The following is a 20,116-nucleotide window of genomic DNA, read 5'->3' as shown; positions in this document are numbered from 1 at the left end:
CTACCATGGCCTTTCTGCAACAACACAACATCCGTGTTCTACCGTGGCCAGCCCTCAGCCCTGATCTGAACCCCATCGAACACTTGTGGGATGAGGTTCAAAGGCGTCTGCACAATGTGCGCCCAGTCCCTACAACTGCCGATGAACTACGCACAGCTGCTCTGGATGTGTGCAGGAGGACCCCTAGGGCCTTCACAAATCGTCTGATCCACTTTATGTACAGGAGATGTGTGGCAGTGATCAATACTAATGGTGGTCACACCAGGTATTGACTGACATCCCGGTATTGACCCGAAACTGTGTAAGCCCTTAAAATTTGAAAAAACCAACAATTATGTCATATGCCTTTTAATCCATTAAACTGTCTTCAGTCAATTTTTTGTCAATCTAGCCCTATTAGTATTTCTTGTCTTTACTGTTAAAAATAAGTAACATGTATACTGCATACTCGACTTGCGTGTGAGAGACGCAGCTTGCAAGCCAAGCTGTCCAACAAACGATTGAATACGCAGAAAAAGTCTTTGCGTGACACAGCAAACAGACCGCGGACATCTGTTGCCATGGATGCAGCGAGCGTGGTCATGTTAGGACATTACACAACAGTGATCGAACAAAACCAGTAGCAATTATTACTGGTATCATGGTTATCGTAAATACGGTACAGTCACCATGCAACTTATGTTATATATCGTATACTCAGTATAACTACCATATCTACCGTAGCTATCTCATACTTACAATGTAGACCCGTGAAGATCCGGGGTAGAATAGGTCTTCAGTAACCCATGCTTGCCATAAAAGGCGACTATGCTTGTCGTAAGAGGCGACTAACGGGATCCGGTTGATGCATGTCATCGATCTCAATTGCGTGGATCGATGCTCATGATATCAATCACTGGATTGTCTGGTCCAGACTCGATTATTTCCAGACCGCCGTCATATAGCTGGAATATTGCTGAGTGCGGCGTTAAATAAACAAACAAACAAACAAAACATACAATGTAACTAGTATATATCTGTCGAATATTCATCCTTCAATTTTCTTATTCATCGTAGCCATCGTATTCTCATCGTGTATCTATCATATCTTTCGTAACTATCAAATATTCATCATGTACCTTTAACATTTACTGTATTTCTCACATGTTTATTCAAGTGTTCATAGCATAACTGTCATAACTCTCGTACATACAGTATGCAACAGTCGTATATTCACTGTGTAACTATCTTATAAATCGTATCTATCTATCGTGTAAGTGTCATATATACTATAACTATTGTAACATGTAAATGTTATCTCTAAAGTATCATTACTGTAACGAAAATTCCCATTACAACCATTGTGTTTTGATTGCATAGGTATCATGGTACTTTCGACAAAAAGGCAAAATAGTATTGGTTTGGTTGAATGTTTCCTTTGACATTACATTGTGCACGCTTGAAAAATTACACAGCGAATTAAAGTTCATATGTGCGATCGCGCGTGTCATGTATTATGTTTGTAATTTGAAGAAAGACTACGATATCTACAGTTGTACATGGTAGTTGATTACACAGATCATGATAACATAATGGTTGTTGACAAAAATGACAGTCTTGATCGTTCGAGAAGTTTCGGGATTGGTAAGTCTCTGGAAAGCTATCCGTAAGAGCGACAACACTGTTACGGATGCCAGAACAGAGACAGGTTTGTCTTTACAGTAAAACAAATCTGGACATTCGTACATTAATTCTAAGGCATGTTAACTTCATGTACTTATTGATGTTGCCACTTATTTAACCCTTTGTATTGTCTTGTTTGATTGTAAACCTAAAACTGTGTTTCTCAATGCAATTTGTTAATTATTCATTGCTCGTTCGTGGTCCTTTACAGAATTCACAATCTAGTTTTGTACGAACCAATTTCTGGGTTAACCTTCACGTTCCACTTTGAAACTACATACAGATATATCCTCACCTAACAGATGAACATGGTCTATGCAGTTCAATCACATCCTCACTCAGGAGCGAAACAAAAGCAACACTTGCTGTGAATAGCTAAAACAACAGTCATATTTCTGAAGATACAGTCAATCACCCCCTTACTATGCTAATTCTTATATTACACTGATTGAACAGCAACCTGCACCTTGGGTCCTAGTAACCGTTTCCCCACTGCATGATCTACGACTTCATGTTCATGTATTGTAGCACCAGCAAAGTTAGTGTCAGACTACGAACACTTATAAGGCATATCATGGCCTTGCTCATTTGTACAGAAAATGAAACTGAAAAGACCACTTTTGAACTTTGCGTTTCTTATCACAAGCCTGTAACTGAACAATTTCCTTTCCATTATGAATGCTGAAGCCCGAGTTGGCCTGCGTTGCACACAACGTTTCCGACTTCTCCGTCAGCACCAGCTGGTCATTCGTGAAGGACCATGTTATCCCGTCCTTCCCTCCACGTTTACACGGACATTCAGTGATCAGAAGTAAATACGTTCTTCTATCGTATCCAACACATTTGTCTCCATATTTTAACCTCCCAGAGTTATCAAAGGCAAATGAATTTTCAGGAATAATAACAAATGTTTCACATTTTGACGTCATTCCTATGTAGTCGTCATCAAAAACGAAAAAACAGCTTTTCGTCTGCACGTTTTGAATTTCTCCAAAAAAGGAATCGTCTTTCGATGGAATCTTATATTCAGGTATGACATTCTTCAAGAACCAATTAAACGATTCACTTTTACGTCGCCTTCTCATTTTCTTTCTTTCTCCTATTGACTTCCAATCAGCGTCTGTGAACACGGGTAGAGGGTTCTGCCAAGCTTTGACAGCAGCTCGGACTATGTGTTTATATTCATCCATCCAAACCTCTGCCACACGCATATTATTCTTTGCAACGATATAATTCTTATCCTTTTTTTGACCAAAGCTGTACTTATTGCTTTTAAAGATGTGACCCACCTTTGAACAGGGCATGGTTTCAATTCTACCACCCGTCATCCATACATTGAAGGACAATTCAAAATGTTCTCCTCCCCAGATCTCAAGGCCGTCATCGAAGCGTCCGACAGTATGGAAATACGACTTGCTGACTGCGATGCAGGAACCTTGTAGGATGGGAACAGGAATTGGATCCCATTCACTGTTCCGGAACTGACTGTGGTATGTCGGCAGCGGTAACCAGCTGTACCTATATCGGGGCAAACACGACGAACAGTTAGGATTTCTCAGGAATAAGTGTGACACCAAACATCAAGATGGTGTCGTATTTGTATTTAATTACCCAGTTAATAAATAGGATATATATAAACGTGCATGAGTGTATGATTTCTTGATTTCCTGTATTTAAATATACCACGTATAAAGAAAAGTACTTTTCATAAATGAAAATGTGACAATTAGGGTTTAAAAAAAGGAACGTATATACAATGTGGGTGCACGGACTTTAAGGTGGCATTATGCTTGATGTAGGGACAAATATGTGATCTCACCTCGTGTCCCATCCAAATCCTCCTCTGAATTTGACCTTGAACCCTGTGTAGAGACTAAATGTATCACCGTCAATTGCAGCAATGTCAGGTTGCACTACAATTGCAGACTGGCTCTTTATCCTCTCCAGGAGAGGCTCCGCCCAACCCTCACACACCTCCATGTGGGCGTCCATGAATACGACCACGTCCCCTTGTGTCATCACCTCTCCTTTCAATCTCGACAATATCAACCCTTCACGCTGTGTATTTCGAACTATTTGAATTTTGGAATCCAGAATTTTTAAATATTCCTGAAAGTCAGACCCTAGATAGGACAAGGTGCTGTTGTCATCTACTAATATAATGTCCTTGAGAAGTTTCGGAGGTGTCCGATTTAAAATGGCATGAACATGACGTAATAGTGTCGTAAGAGCCTCGTTGTGGAGCGGAGTGACAACCGATAGAGTTGGTAGTGCCGAGTAGTTGAACATCCTTTTCTTGCACTCATCTGGTCTCTCGTCTATCACATCTCGCGTGACTGAGAGCGTTTCACTTCTTGTGACATTGAAACTGTAATAACTATCTTTAGGTCGTTTGTGTGTTTTCAACATTTTACGTAAATGTGCATCAAGCCTGCGCGACTTTTGAACATCAAGTGAATATCTAGTAAACTTATATGCTCTTGCAGTTTTCTCTTCCAACAGTGACTCGATCATCCTGAAATGATATCATAATGAGATTTGTTGTTCGTAAACTATACCTTATATCTGTAGGCTAACTGTAAGAAGTGACTGGAATTTCAGAAAGTTCGCTTTGTTACAATTAACTTGACAGTAACATATATAACTCCAGGGCATACTGTTACTATCAGCCAGGATAACATTCCGGGCGGGCTGTATATACAGCTGCAGCTAATTTATGGTTTAATAGCGTCTGTTCAGTGCACGATTAGGTCTGCAATAGCATATGCCAACTTGTGTTGGAGCGCTTAAACAGTTTCTGACATTAAACGACGATGTTTGTCCCCCACCCCATCGTCTGTCGATACTATACAGGCTGTTTCAAAGATCGATTAGTCGTATTGTTGGAGCAGTAGACTGATAATGGTTTAAGACATGTTCTATGTTCTATGTTCTGTTATGTCCCGTGATTTGTGTCACAACTGACTGTTATGTCCCTTAATGTGTGTTACAATTGATCGTTATACTGACCGCTGAATTTCGCTGAACAATGAAAAAGAAATCACGCTGCAATTGCTATTAATGGTACATAATTTAAAACTCGTATTTCTCTCATCAAATACTGTTTATATATTCATATCGTTTATATTAAACATGTGATTCATTCATGCGTAACAAAGGTTTAAATCGATGTATTCCATTATATGAAAGCCAAATAACGAATCCACGTACGATCACTAATCCTCAAGTGTTCAGGTATGTCCGGAAGTACCGTATCCCAGTAGTGCGCGCCGCTCATATCGACAACAATGACGACAATTTGCTTTGTTTTGAATACTTGGTATTGTTTCACCATCTGTTTTAACATCCGGGTAACGCGTGTTACCAGCATAAATGTGTGGATATCCGATACATAGCGATTCGGTCTGGTAATTTAGATTTTATGATTAATTATACATATTTTTCAATTTAAGCAAAGACATTTGTAAAGGAATAGAAGAAATAAAGTGACCTGCGTTGAATCTCATCGTTTTGTATGAAACTAATTTCATTTTATGAAATTATTTAAAATCATATTTGGGCTCTTTGCGATTATTTATCCATCGTCTTGTATGAATATTGTTTCGGAACGCATGTTGCGGATATGTGCACATTTGGATTCTTATTTTACCTTTCATATTCATTCTCATGTAAAGTCATTATTGTCATCTCTGAAATCTGAGTTTATGAAGTTTATGTCGTTGTATGTAACCTACTGCCACAGAGTAATTAACCGGTGCTCGATTTAATCTGACTCATTTACAATAATGTCTCTAATGGCAGCCAATCCAGTTGACCTACTTGCGTTTATATGAATTTATAGACACGGGAAGGGCCTTATTTGTCGACTTTACTTCAATAAAATGCAGATGAACTTTCTCTTAATAATCCTTTGCTATTGTATTAACTTAATCTTATTTTCCAAATTATCCTGCAGGTCTACATGTTTACAAGGATAGCCTGACCCAGCCAGTCATTACACAAGTACATGTACACAGTGAACGCTATAGACCTTATACTAAAGTAATAGCCTCAAGGAACACTGCCGTCCTGGCAGCTGCCACAGGACAGTACCCCTTGCCCCCATGTTTACATATTCGCGTATTTATTCGCATGAAATGGAATAAATAGATTTGGAGCTTCATTGATAAAATTGTAATATTTATAAAAGTTTTCCTCTGATACTTTTATCATATTATTTGTTGGGTAGGGATGCCGTTGTCTAGGGACAGTTGCCCTGATGCCCACAGAACGTTCCATAAATTATTTTATGTAGGAAATTACAGTGATTTTGAAGTAAAAATAAAAGATAAGAGAATAACAGCAAAAGTAAATGTGCACATACAAACAAATTACCGTTCATAATTATTTTATAAAAAAATCTACGCTTATCTTTGCAAAATGGCGGACCTTGAAGTTTCGATTGTAAATATTTATTGTCTTATAAGAATTACCCCTAAGTTGCCGACCATTCGTATTTCTGTGCTTGCATCATATTTGTGCGATCATAGATGGTATCAGAATTAATAATGGCAATAATGGTACATACGTTTTGACATCACACATTGTTCAATAATCTCAAGATAATCATATAAGTATGTCCTTTATCAGTAACGTACCGTTTGGTGGTGGTGGAAATCCTCGTCTGAGGAAGGTTCCGCCTGACGTTTGTCTCCTCCTTCCGATCCTCCTCCTGTCTATCTTGGTTGACTATGTTGGACAGTATTCCAAAGAGTAACACAGTCGTGAAAAGAAACCAAAGAACTGCGAGGACTGCCCACAGTAACCCATTTACCCGTTTTCTCATGATGTGCTGTGGACAGACTGCACATTGGTGTACAAACTTTATTGTTAGACTGCGTAAGGCTCTATATACAAGCGCTAATAGTTCATAAACTATACACGTAGTGGACAAGCTTGCAATCAAAATCGAAACTGGAGTATGCAACATGTGTTGAAGCTGGATGTAGATTGCTTTACTCTGATCAATACCGCCATTCACACACACATGCAAATGTCGTATATCCAAAATCGGAGGAGAACAATATAGCATGTATTGGATTTCTTTCCCAGACTATAGTTGTCTCATTATGCATGAACACTCCCTCAGAATAACATGGACTGATTTTATTTTACTTGATCATGACAGCAGGGGATACGGCTTTACTCGGTGTTGCATACTCCAAGAATATATACAGGTCGTGTATCCATCACACTGTATTTCCAGAAATGACAAAATGAGCGTGGGAGAATTCGGGGAAATGTATTGAATATGAAATAAATAAATTACCTGATGGGAGCAGTGGTTTTATTATGGAAGTATGCCCTCTAAGATGGTTTGTGTCATGTAGACTACTCTGTTTCTATGTAAGTACCCATGTTGTGTAGGTCATGTGTGTTTTATGCAGGTCCATTGTGTTGTGTAGGTCATGTGTGTTTCATGCAGCTTCCTTGTGTTGCGTAGGTCATGTGTGTTTTATGCAGGTACGTTGTGTTGTGTAGGTCATGTGTTTTTCATGCAGCTTCGTTGTGTTGTGTAGGTCATGTGTTTTTCATGCAGCTTCGTTGTGTTGTGTAGGTCATGTGTTTTTTATTCAGCTTCGTTGTGTTGCGTAGGTCATGTGTGTTTTATGCAGATTCGTTGTGTTGTGTAGGTCATGTGTGTTTTATGCAGATTCGTTGTCTTGTGTAGGTCATGTGTGTTTTATGCAGCTTCGTTGTGTTGTGTAGGTCATGTGTGTTTTATGCAGGTACGTTGTGTTGTGTAGGTCATGTGTGTTTTAAGCAGGTTCGTTATGTTGTGTAGGTCATTGTGTTTCATGTAGTTTCTTTGTGTTTTTTAGGTCATTTGTGTTGACGTAGTTCCGTTGTGTTGTGTATGTCATGTGTGTTTTATGCAGAATCGATGTGTTGTGTAGGTCATGTGTGTTTTATGCAGATTCGATGTGTTGTGTAGGTCATGTGTGTTTTATGCAGATTCGATGTGTTGTGTAGGTCATGTGTGTTTTATGCAGGTCCATTGTGTTGTGTAGGTCATGTGTGTTTTATGCAGATTCGTTGTGTTGCGTAGGTCATGTGTGTTTTATGCAGATTCGATGTGTTGTGTAGGTCATGTGTGTTTTATGCAGGTCCATTGTGTTGTGTATGTCATTGTGTTTCATGTAGTTTATTTGTGTTTTTCAGGTCATTTGTGTTGACGTAGTTCCGTTGTGTTGTGTATGTCATGTGTGTTTTATGCAGGTACGTTGTGTTGTGTAGGTCATGTGTGTTTCATGCAGCTTCCTTGTGTTGTGTAGGTCATGTGTGTTTTATGCAGGTACGTTGTGTTGTGTAGGTAATGTGTGTTTTAAGCAGGTTCGTTATGTTGTGTAGGTCATTGTGTTTCATGTAGTTTCTTTGTGTTTTGTAGGTCATTTGTGTTGACGTAGTTCCGTTGTGTTGTGTATGTCATGTGTGTTTTATGCAGATTCGTTGTCTTGTGTAGGTCATGTGTGTTTTATGCAGGTCCATTGTGTTGTGTAGGTCATTGTGTTTCATGTAGTTTCTTTGTGTTTTGTAGGTCATTTGTGTTGACGTAGTTCCGTTGTGTTGTGTATGTCATGTGTGTTTTATGCAGGTACGTTGTGTTGTGTAGGTCATGTGTGTTTTAAGCAGGTTCGTTATGTTGTGTAGGTCATGTGTGTTTTATGCAGGTACGTTGTGTTGTGTAGGTCATGTGTGTTTTATTCAGCTTCGTTGTGTTGCGTAGGTCATGTGTGTTTTAAGCAGGTTCGTTATGTTGTGTAGGTCATTGTGTTTCATGTAGTTTCTTTGTGTTTTGTAGGTCATTTGTGTTGACGTAGTTCCGTTGTGTTGTGTATGTCATGTGTGTTTTATGCAGATTCGTTGTGTTGTGTAGGTCATGTGTGTTTTATGCAGGTACGTTGTGTTGTGTAGGTCATGTGTGTTTTATTCAGCTTCGTTGTGTTGCGTAGGTCATGTGTGTTTTATGCAGGTACGTTGTGTTGTGTAGGTCATGTGTGTTTTAAGCAGGTTCGTTATGTTGTGTAGGTCATTGTGTTTCATGTAGTTTCTTTGTGTTTTGTAGGTCATTTGTGTTGACGTAGTTCCGTTGTGTTGTGTATGTCATGTGTGTTTTATGCAGATTCGTTGTGTTGTGTACGTCATGTGTGTTTTATGCAGGTCCATTGTGTTGTGTAGGTCATGTGTGTTTTATGCAGATTCGATGTGTTGTGTAGATCATGTGTGTTTTATGCAGGTCTGTTGTGTTGTTTAGGTCATGTGTGTTTTATGCAGCTTCGTTGTGTTGTGTAGGCGAAAGGTGAGAATTCAAATTAAGCTTAAAGACCAGGAACTTTCGTACTTAGTAAGCACAGAGTTTCGTTCATCTCTGCATGGTAGCTGTGCGTGGTCATATGTGGCAGCCCTGTTCACACGCGGAAATCAACGAAACGCAAAAATGTCAAACATAATTGTTCTAACAACTCTAAAGATACCGCGCACCCTACTGTTTAATTGGTCGTTCTGCGTGTTCTGGTTGGGAGGTCGAGGTGTAACTGGTTACTTGGATAGTGTAGCACCGTTGGTCTGGCACTCGTTCGTCTGGACCACCTCGTCAGTCTGAATACACCGTTAGTCTGGACCTTGTTAGTGCGGAAACAGCTTTTATCTGGACCTCGTTAATCCAAACACTCCATTACTCTGGGCCTTGTTAAGGGGGAAACAGTCTTAATCTTGAGTGAGTGAGTGAGTGAGTGAGTGAGCGGACGGGCGAGCGAGCGAGTGAGTGAGCGGACGGGCGAGCGAGCGAGCTAGCGAGTGAGTGAGTGGAGGCTTAATCATTTTTGTTTCTGTGTCTGGTATCGCCTTGATTTAGGCATTCAGTCAGATAATTATTTATCGTGATAACATTGTGGAGATGTATACCTGTCAATACTACTTCCATTTATCCCTCAGTGTCCTAATCTTGTGAAAATGAATCAATGACATTCCCTTCTCGATATTTGCTTTGAAGTAATGTGTTGTTTCTTTGTCTATCAGAACTAGGTATCCGAATCTCTTTCTATACCGGCCTTTAGTCGACAGTAGCTAATAAACTTTACCTTATGAACTGTCCTCAGACCAAGTCCCAAATATGAACTAACTTCATATCACTCACACGGTCATTTGTGATCGCCGTGCAGGGATTCGAACCCATTACAGCCTGATCTGAGGTTGGTGACATCATGTCCAAATGACAATACTGCAAGTTCTGAGGGTATAGAGGGAGGGATGACTCCACCCCCTATGAACACTCACGTGTTCAAAGCTCTGAAGGTAAAGAGGGAGGGATGACTCCACCCACTATATACACTAACGTGTTCAAAGCTCTGAAGGTAAAGAGGGAGAGATGACTCCACCCACTATATACACTAACGTGTTCAAAGCTCTGAAGGTAAAGAGGGAGGGATGACTCCACCCACTATATACACAAACGTGTTCAAAGCTCTGAAGGTAAAGAGGGAGGGATGACTCCACCCACTATATACACTAACGTGTTCAAAGCTCTGAAGGTAAAGAGGGAGGGATGACTCCACCCACTATATACACAAACGTGTTCAAAGCTCTGAAGGTAAAGAGGGAGGGATGACTCCACCCACTATATACACTAACGTGTTCAAAGCTCTGAAGGTAAAGAGGAAGGGATGACTCAACCCCCTATATACACTCACGTGTTCAAAGCTCTGAAGGTAAAGAGGGAGGGATGACTCCACCCACTATATACACTAACGTGTTCAAAGCTCTGAAGGTAAAGAGGGAGGGATGACTCCACCCACTATATACACTCACGTGTTCAAAGCTCTGAAGGTAAAGAGGGAGGGATGACTCCACCCACTATATACACTAACGTGTTCAAAGCTCTGAAGGTAAAAAGGGAGGGATGACTCCAGCCCCTATATACACTCACGTGTTCAAAGCTCTGAAGGTAAAGAGGGAGGGATGACTCCACCCACTATATACACTCACGTGTTCAAAGCCCTGAAGGTAAAGAGGGAGGGATGACTCCACCCCCTATATACACTCACGTGTTCAAAGCTCCGTAGGTAAAGAGGGAGGGATGACTCCAGCCCCTATATACACTCACGTGTTCAAAGCTCTGAAGGTAAAGAGGGAGGGATGACTCCACCCCCTATATACACTCACGTGTTCAAAGCTCTGTGGGTGTAGAGGGAGGAATGACTCCACCCCCTATATACACTCACGTGTTCAAAGGACTGAAGGTAAAGAGGGAGGGATGACTCCAGCCCCTATATACACTCACGTGTTCAAAGGACTGAAGGTAAAGAGGGAGGGAGGACCCCACCCCCTATATACACTCACGTGTTCAAAGGACTGAAGCAAAAACAAAATTCAAGACCTTTCTGGGACAATTTCGTTTTTTCAATAAAATCCCAGCCCCTCCTTATCCCCATTTCAAATATTTTGTATTTCAAATAAAAGGTTTAAAGAAAGTTGAATATTTTCGCATCTTTCTTTGTTACATCTAAATATATGTTTAACCATAAACATACTACTTACTTTGTGTCTTTGTTGTTTAGTGAAAGAGTTGGATTTTACCCCGCCTTTCGCAATAGTCAAGCAATATCACATTGGGGGACACCAGAAAATGTGGGGAATCGAACCCGGGCCCAGCGTGACGAGCGAACGTTTTAGCCACTAGGCGACCCCATCGCCTCCTTTATTGTTCATCAATAGTCTAGCTATGTGATGGCAGCCTACAAATAATCTATCCAGTGATGGAAATTGTGAGCAACGATCCACTTCTCGGTTGCGATTACGCAATCAACCAAGTCCCCCAACCTGAGCGCCCGATCCACTTATTCGCCTCTCACGACAGGCATAGACTGCTTGGGACCTACTCTAACCCGGAATCCCACGAGGGCTGCTAAGCCTAGGACGTTGGGCATAAATATGTTATAACCTTGAAACTGACATTCGATATTGCATTTGAGCACGATGTGTGTAAACACATGGCGATGTCATAAAACAATGTAATTTTCCTGATATATAGTTGAATTAATCAGTTAAATGTGACAACATTGTATCTAAGCGTCATTTGTAACAAAGGAGTTGATCGCCTAGGCTACGACTTCGTCATTTGCAAAATAATCTGAGATTGTGGTCCTATTCATTTCAAAGGACTGATATTTGCCGATTTCCCCAGAGAAGTCACTATAATGAGAGCCTAATGGTGCCACGTTGGAAGCATAAAAACGTTAATCGAATTTTTAGTTATTTTACAAAATTTCGAGTTTTTCGATTATTTTCTCGTATTTCCACATAAAAATGAAAATTCGGGATTTCGAATAAACATTTCTCGTTACTTCGATTAATTTTCGCAATTTCAATTATTTTCTCGTCATCCCCCAAAAAATCGAATTTACGAGAAAATGATGGAAGTAACGAGTAAAGTACTCAATATTTCGTAAAAATATATAAAAAACTATGCTTTTTAAGTGAAAACATTAGGCTATGGTACTATAAAAAGAGGAAAGGGCATGCCTTTGACTGACACTGATTTATGCTCCATTTAATTTTGGACATGTCTGATTGTGAAAAAAAGCGTAAAGAATATATCCACGTAATAACTGTCACAATTTACAATGTACTGGGCGTGGGCGTTTAGGACACAGCAAATCGATTTCACTTGTTCCAGAACAGAGCGCACGTTTATTAATGTTGTTTGTTTGCATGCTTTCAAATCGGTGCGAGTCACAGACAAGTTATTTATGCCATAATCGATACGTTAAGAACGTGTTGATTAAGTTGTTGTGTTTTCAGTTCTAGTCTACATGTTGGTAATGGGCGATCCATCTCTATCTGTATGAAGACTCAGCTATTGAACAATTTTGAAGGTGTAATGAAAGTCTAAAGTCATTGCTTGCACTATCTGTGAATTGTAAATTACTCGATTGTATTGTTACGGCTCTATCCTAACGAGTTCCTACCTGATATCTAGTTACAAACATGCAGAGAGATATTCCTGGAACTCACTGCTTCACATATTTGACGATATTGAAGAAACAGTGCCAGATATTTCATATGAATGACTCTGGGTTCTGTCGCTCTTATTTACATGAACCAAGTCGGTTTGTCAGCTTGTCAGCAGTTTATACTCGAGACATAATGTACAAAATAGAAACCGTTTGGGCCAAGACAGTAAAACTACACACACACACTCCCTCCTCCCCCACCCCACCCTTCTCCATTATGTGTCACAATAAATTGCAAAACTATTTTCATAACTGATCCTCAATTCAACTTTACAGCTGAAACATACTGCACAAAACCTATTGAAGGCCTGTTATCTTGCCAAACTAAAAACGCCATATCTGGCATTGAATGTACCCTTCGTGGATTGATCTAGGTTGGAGAGATTCGTAATTTTGACTCTGCCAGCATTTAAAATGGGTGGATGGCAAATCTGACAGCATGAACGTGTATTTCTCTAAGATCTAAGATCTAAACCGTTTCCATGTTATGATCCGGGAAAAATCATATCAAAGGTATTACTCTCTTTATAACAAATGTTAACAATGTATCTGGTTACTCCTTTGGGAGTGCCGGACAGATGAACAGAAGGGCCAGTCCTGGTAGCAAATGTGCATTCCTCTCACCGTGAAGATCCGGGTTAGAATAGGTCTTCAGCAACCCATGCTTGCCATAAAAGGCGACTATGCTTGTCGTAAGAGGCGACTAACGGGATCGGGTGGTCATAGATCCCAACTGAGTGGATCGATGCTCATGACATCAATCACTGGATTGCCAGGTCCCGACTCAATTATTTACAGACCGCTGTCATATAGCTGGAATATTGCTGTGTGCGGCGTTCAACAACAAACAAACCAATCAACATATGGTTATACGGTGGGGATCTTAACTGTGTCAAAGTTATAAACTCCTTTTAGCCCCGCCCCTTAGTCCCCGGGGATGGGGGAAGGGTTCAGCCCCTCCATTTCTCCAGTTGGAATCCCCACCATTAGAGAATGCTTCCAACAATATATGGTTGATATCTGTCTCTTAGTTCCAGAGAAGAAGTCGCTTAAAGCAACATAGTCAAATTACCCCTATTTGGCCCCGCCCCTCACTCTTTTCAATCTCAGAAAAGAACAAAGTTCAATTTTGTCAAAACAAATGATTTTTCAACTAGTACGCCACTATCCCACATGACAAGCATGAGGAACAATTTCATTCCTTCATCCATGAGGCTTTGTTACAAAACTAAGTGACCAAAGACACAGTGACATGTCCAAAGGTTCAGGAATTGTGGGTTCGAATCCCGGTTCGCCCCGATTATGTTTCTAGGTTTCTCAGCACCATACCCGTGCTCGTGGGTTTCACCTTAGTGGTAAACGTCTGTGACCTTCATCACTTCGGGCTTTCCTCCTACATTAAGCTGACACGCCGCGATATAACCGGAATATTGTTAAAAGCGGCGTTAAACCCAACTCACCCACTCACTCAAAGGTTCAGGGCAATTTGTGAAATACTGCACTTCCTCACTGATAACACTAATGTAAAGTTTCAGGGAAAGACATTCAGGCAAGAAGTAGACATCCACATGGGGACCAATTATGCCTCCCTCCTTGCTGATCTATTTCTTTATGCATCTGAATTTCTGCTCGGATTGGTAAAGTCAAAACAAGGTAATTTTGCCCAAACGTTTAACTTCAGCTGATATCGCTCACTGGTTTACCCACCTGAACTAGAATCAAATTGGGGCAGTGAGACCACCTCATCTGTTTCATATTTAGATCTATGCATAAGGGTTCAGAGTTTCTACACACTCTCCACAAGAATGAACGACAAGAGGGATGACTTCAATTTTCCAACAGTCAACTTTCCCTTAATGTTGGCAATATTCCAGCTGTTCCAGCCTTATGTGTTTACATTTCACAATTTTGGAGGTACAGTCGAGCATATGCTCTTTCTACCAAGATTTCAAAGAGTGTCATGTCAATCTTGGAACATTACCACATTGATTAAAATTAGCAGATACTACAGTGGTTCGATATAGACATATACATTCTTCAAACAGGGGCCGCACAAAAAGGATACTTTCTTCAGACAGGGGCCGTACAAAAGGGATACATTCTTCAGACAGGGGCCGCACAAAAGGGATACATTCTTCAGACAGGGGCCGCACAAAAGGGATACTTCCTTCAAACAGGGGCAGCACAAGAGGGATACTTCCTTCAAACAGAGACAGCAGAAAAGATAGTTTCTTCAGATAGAGCCACACAAAAGGGATACTTTCTTTAAACAGGGGCCGCACAAAAGGGATACTTTCTTCAGATAGGGGCCACCCAAAAGGGATACTTTCTTCAGATAGGGCCACACAAAAGGGATACTTCCTTCAGATAGGGGCCACACAAAAGGGATACTTCCTTCAAACATGGGCCGCACAAAAGGGATACTTCCTTCAGACAGGGGCAGCACAAAAGGGGTGCTTCCTTCAAACACGGACCGAACAAAAGGGGTACTTTATTCAGATAGGGGCCACCCAAAAGGGATTCTTTCTTCAGATAGGGCCACACAAAAGGGATACTTCCTTCAGATAGGGGCCACACAAAAGGGATACTTCCTTCAAACATGGGCCGCACAAAAGGGATACTTCCTTCAAACAGGGGCTGCTCAAAAGGGATATATTTTTCAGACAAGGGCCTCGGAAAACCCCGGGGATTCATTCTTCAGATAGGGGCTTGCACAAAAGGGATGCATTCTCAAAATAGGGCGAACAAAAGGGATACTTTCTTCAGGTAGCGTAAGGACATCACTGATCGAGTCAAACTTTTTCAATTGTAAAAGTTGGTATTACTACTTCAAACAACCCAGCGTTTCTAATTGAGTCCCTTCATCAATAAAGTTTGAATCTGAGTTTTTGGTGCAAAGACCATTACTTTACAATATTTGAAATATTAGGATGACGCCGTCAGTTGTATGCCATTTAATGGAATTATCATACTCATTGCTTCTCATACGCTCCATCTTTTAACAATTTAGTGTGACTTCACTGGTCTATTCATATTCAATTTTCACAACTATTGTGCTCTTTACGCCAATCTGAATCTGTATCGGCGGATAATCGTGACTGTTTTTTTCTTGCATTGACAATTTATATTTACTATGGTGAACTACACACGTGGATATAGAATAAACTATGGAACAACCCTGAGTGTTCAGGGTAACATCTGTTACTTAATGGATTTGTTCAACACACGTGAAGCGACAACTAACGTATGGTCAGACATAACGCGAAACAGCTTTCCATACAATAATCAATAAACAGGTAGTTTAACCACAGTAAACTAGTTAACCTATAACTATCGTATCGATTTTGTATCATTGAACAGATCATATGATCGTAGTTATATGATATGAAACTACATTAAACGTTTACCGGGCCTTTCCAAGGTATAAGTGATTGTTTGTTTACCCTGTAAAATATATTCCTGTTATTTTGCTGCAGCATGTTAATAGCATGGACCATGCAACTATAGTTTTACAACTTTTACTTCTACTTCTACTTCTTCTATTACTACCAAGTAAGGATAAGATATATGGATGAACAACTTCTATTTTACAATTAGGAGCGACGTTTCGGTGAAGGTTCTTACACCGTTATCAAGCTAGGATTACTAAATGCCTTAAGGGTATTAATTTCGTAATGTCATTGTTATGGAATTGTAAAGGAAAAGCGGTAATGTGAACATGGTGTTGGCAGGCGTTAAAGCCCCAACATCCGGTCAGCCTAATCGGGCAGCATGCGCAGTAAATATTTTAGGTATAAGGGAAAATGGGCGGAGCTTGCTATTTATAGTAACCCACGTGTGGTAATCGGCATCGCGTGAACACCATTATGCACATCATCGTAGGTAACAAATTAACGTTGTTAAACCTTTAACATCGTTATGGAAAATGTACATACGTTTACTCGAGGAAAATGACGACGTAGTCCTTCCAAATATGACCCGTGAAGATTCCGGGGTAGAATAGGTCTTCAGCAACTCATGCTTTCCGTAAAAGGCGACTATTCTTGTCGTAAAAGGCGACTAACGGGATCGGGTGGTCAGGATCGCTGACTTGGTTGATGCATGTCATCGATCGTAATGGCGTGGATCGATGTTCATGATATTAATCACTGGATTGTCTGGTCCAGACTCGATATTTACAGACCGCCGTCATATAGCTGGAATATTACTGAGTGCGGCGTAAAACAACAAACCAACCAACCAAGCAACCTTCCAAATCTGATCCCACATGTTGTAAGTTTACCGTTTGAGAACTTAAGTCTCGTCCCTGGCAATGGTGTTTCTAGTATCCATGACATATCTTGATGATGTTGTTGGTCTATTTACACGTTCATTCCAGTCTAAGACAGTTATATTCGTCCGAAAACGATAAACATCGTCATTGTTATGATATTGCAGCAATGAATTGTTGAAACTTTCAGCGAAAGTGTCCATACAATGAACGTAGTCGTCGGTATGTTTATACACAATAGTAGTTTTCAAAGCTTGATACAGAAGTAGCTCAGCCTTTGGGTATAAAATCAGTGTTTTGGATGATTTATAGTGCGCGTCGAGTCTACATCTAGACCTTTCTGAACAGTTATTATGGATATCCTTGTAATGGTTGACCACATTCATAATATTATCGCGGAGTTTGTTAGCATCTTGATCGCAGTTTCTAATGCACCAATAGAAATGAGTTTTGATACTTCCTGCTTTGTCCGATAACTCATGATGTCACGTCACACCCTCTTTGTATTGGGACCTAAACACACACATTTAACCTCCTTTGTAACATTTATCGTAGCGTGCCGTGTGTCGTTTGTTGACGTTGTAGCGGGGCGCTCGTCGCTGATAAATGTATTGATGACCAGATTCCTGTCATGACAACGTAATTTCACATGTACTGAGACACCATTGTCAACACTATCAAGCTATTCATAGAAACGCTGAGTTCCAATAAGTTCGTGTTTTTGTGTGCAGGCATTGTCTACTTTAGATACAGTTTCCGTCCTGATAACTTTCTGAGTGTTAGCTCCAATGCAAACAACGAGAGTTTTTCCGTGTGCCACGGCGAGCGTCGTCAGTAAGAATGTTAATTCCAACCATATTCGGGCAGGTCACATCTTTTTCTAAAAAGTGCATCCTCGCATGATTCACGACTTAAATCAAAAACGACTTCTTTATAGATTGAAAACATTTCAGATATGTAAGCTGAACCAAGTCTTCCAATATCAGCACCAAGTCTTCCAATATCAGCTGCTTTCGAAAATCTGTCGTACTAATTGGGTAACATTCTAGACACAAGGTATCAATAACACATGCGAGAGTTTACCAAATATACTCTTCAAAAAAGGAAAGGCAATACGGATACTCTGGGCCATAAAAGCAACATTAGCGGCCCAAGAGGTGCAAAATGAAGAGGTTTAATGTTTTAAAGTGTCAGTGACTAATTTCCCGGATCAAAATGATCACAACAAGGACATGCAAACCATTAGCTGGGAAACACGTACGATTCGGAATAAAACGCACCCAGTGCATTAACAAAAGGGCCATGAAGCTGCACCTTCCTGCACGTGCAGCAGCACTATTAAAGTGCAGAGTTTTTGATTGCCTGACATCTGCGTCAGTCGAATAGTGACTGTTCAACAACATGCCAAGATTAACAGAAGTGCAAAGAAAAAACGTCATAGGCCGCTTGTAGGCAGGTGAATCAAGATCAGCTGTAGCCAGAGATTTCAATGTTACGCCCAGCACCATCACAAGGCTATGGGATCGGTTTCAACAGCATGGGTCAACACGTGATCGGCAAAGGTCGGGACGACCAAGAGTAAGCACCCCTGCTAAGATCGCTACATCCGACTGCACCACCTACGTGAAAGGACGACCACAGCTACCTCAAACGCATCCCAAATACCTGGACTGCGCAGAATCTCCGAGCAGACTGTACGAAACCGTTTAGGACGTCCTTGTTCGACACGTCATATTGAGTCGACAACATCGTCAACAACGACTGCATTGGGGCGGTCAACACAGGGTAGGGCATCAACTGCGATAAAGAGATGTCTGGTTCAGCGACGAATCAAGATCTCTCCTCCGTCGAGGTGATGGAAGGGCACGGATCTACTGACCACGGGGAGAACGTTACGCCGGAAACTGCGTACAGGAAGTGGCCAGGTTTGGTGGGGGTAGCGTTATGATGTATGTCTCCTCATGGCAGGACAGGTTTGGCCCATATCCAGGGCAATCTTACGGCTGAACAATATATCAACGAAATTCTCCTACCACGTGTCCTCCCAATTTCAGCCAACGGCAACGGCGTTATCCAGCAGGACAACGCTGACCGCATACAGCACGGATCACAAGAACCTATCTACACAACAGCAACGTTGATGTTCTCCTCTGGCCCTCCAGATCCCCGGATTTGAATCCGATAGGGCACCTGCAGGATGAATTGGATAGACGGCTACAGCGACGTCAACCACAACCCCAGACGTTGAAGCAGTTGGCTTTTGCGTTGCAGGCAGTGTGGGCTACCATTCCCCAGGATGTGATTCGCATACTCGTCTTTCCATGGGCAGGAGAAGTCAGGCCGCTATCGATTCCAACAGGGGACATATGCGTTATTGATGGTAGCTGAACTTCACCTTGGACTTTTCCTATGTACCGATAACTGAGATGACTACAATCACCAAATATTCTCTCCACATTATTTTGGCTCGATACCTTGTACGGTCCCTCGTATAAATGTATTTTCCTACCTCACACAAATCTGGCTTTGCGTGTTTTTTTTTAAAAGTATATGTGTTACCAAGATAGGGTGAACTTGGCCATATTATGGCATGCTTTTCTCGTCGGAAAGTAACATAGGCAATATGTCCAATCATTTTCATGTCCAATTTCTGAGCAGGAAACGAGCATGATAAACCGTGCGAATAAAATCGATCACAGAGCTCTTCAAGAGCATTTTCAGAGGCACAAAAAAACCTTTTGATTGCATTCGTACGTATTTTCACACATGCAGAATGAAGAATCACGAGTAAAAGATTCGTCAGTCATATTCTCTTCGTTTGCATCATTCGTTATGTGTGCATGGACTGGATCGATATTTTTCTGAATATAATATGAGAGAGTATTATCGAGAAGTTGTTTGTTTGTCACAAGACTAGTGTTCCCTTGTCTAAGAAAAGTTTTGATTTTCTTCGCTTGTTCATAAATTAATCTCGTCTCTGTTTTCAGCTGAAATGTTATTTTTTCCTTGTGGCGAAGTTTTTCTCTCCGAATTTCTACGTTTCACAGCTTCCGGATTGTCTTTCGAATATTTTCTCTTAATCCCGTTAACATTCTAGCAATACCTGCCATTTTTAACAATATTCGTTACTCTA

General features: G+C 40.9%; 1 protein-coding gene across 1 annotated transcript; it reads right to left on the bottom strand.

The window, feature by feature from the left end:
- Positions 1 to 1,131: 1,131 nt before the first annotated feature.
- LOC124119822 (polypeptide N-acetylgalactosaminyltransferase 13-like) lies at positions 1,132 to 6,595 on the bottom strand. Its single transcript, XM_046482473.2, has 3 exons — positions 6,300 to 6,595; positions 3,482 to 4,177; positions 1,132 to 3,180 (listed from the first exon to the last, which is right to left on the bottom strand). The coding sequence occupies exons 1-3, from the start codon at positions 6,485 to 6,487 to the stop codon at positions 2,247 to 2,249; spliced, it is 1,818 nt and encodes a 605-aa protein (XP_046338429.2). The 5' UTR covers positions 6,488 to 6,595; the 3' UTR covers positions 1,132 to 2,246.
- Between the last annotated feature and the right edge of the window lie 13,521 nt (positions 6,596 to 20,116).

The sequence above is a fragment of the Haliotis rufescens genome, unplaced genomic scaffold (genome assembly GCF_023055435.1).
Source record: "Haliotis rufescens isolate VD_foot unplaced genomic scaffold, xgHalRufe1.0.p SCAF_8, whole genome shotgun sequence".
NCBI lineage: Eukaryota > Metazoa > Mollusca > Gastropoda > Lepetellida > Haliotidae > Haliotis > Haliotis rufescens.
The sequence above is the reverse complement of the archived record's forward strand: the minus strand, read 5'-3'. Positions and strand labels throughout refer to the sequence as shown.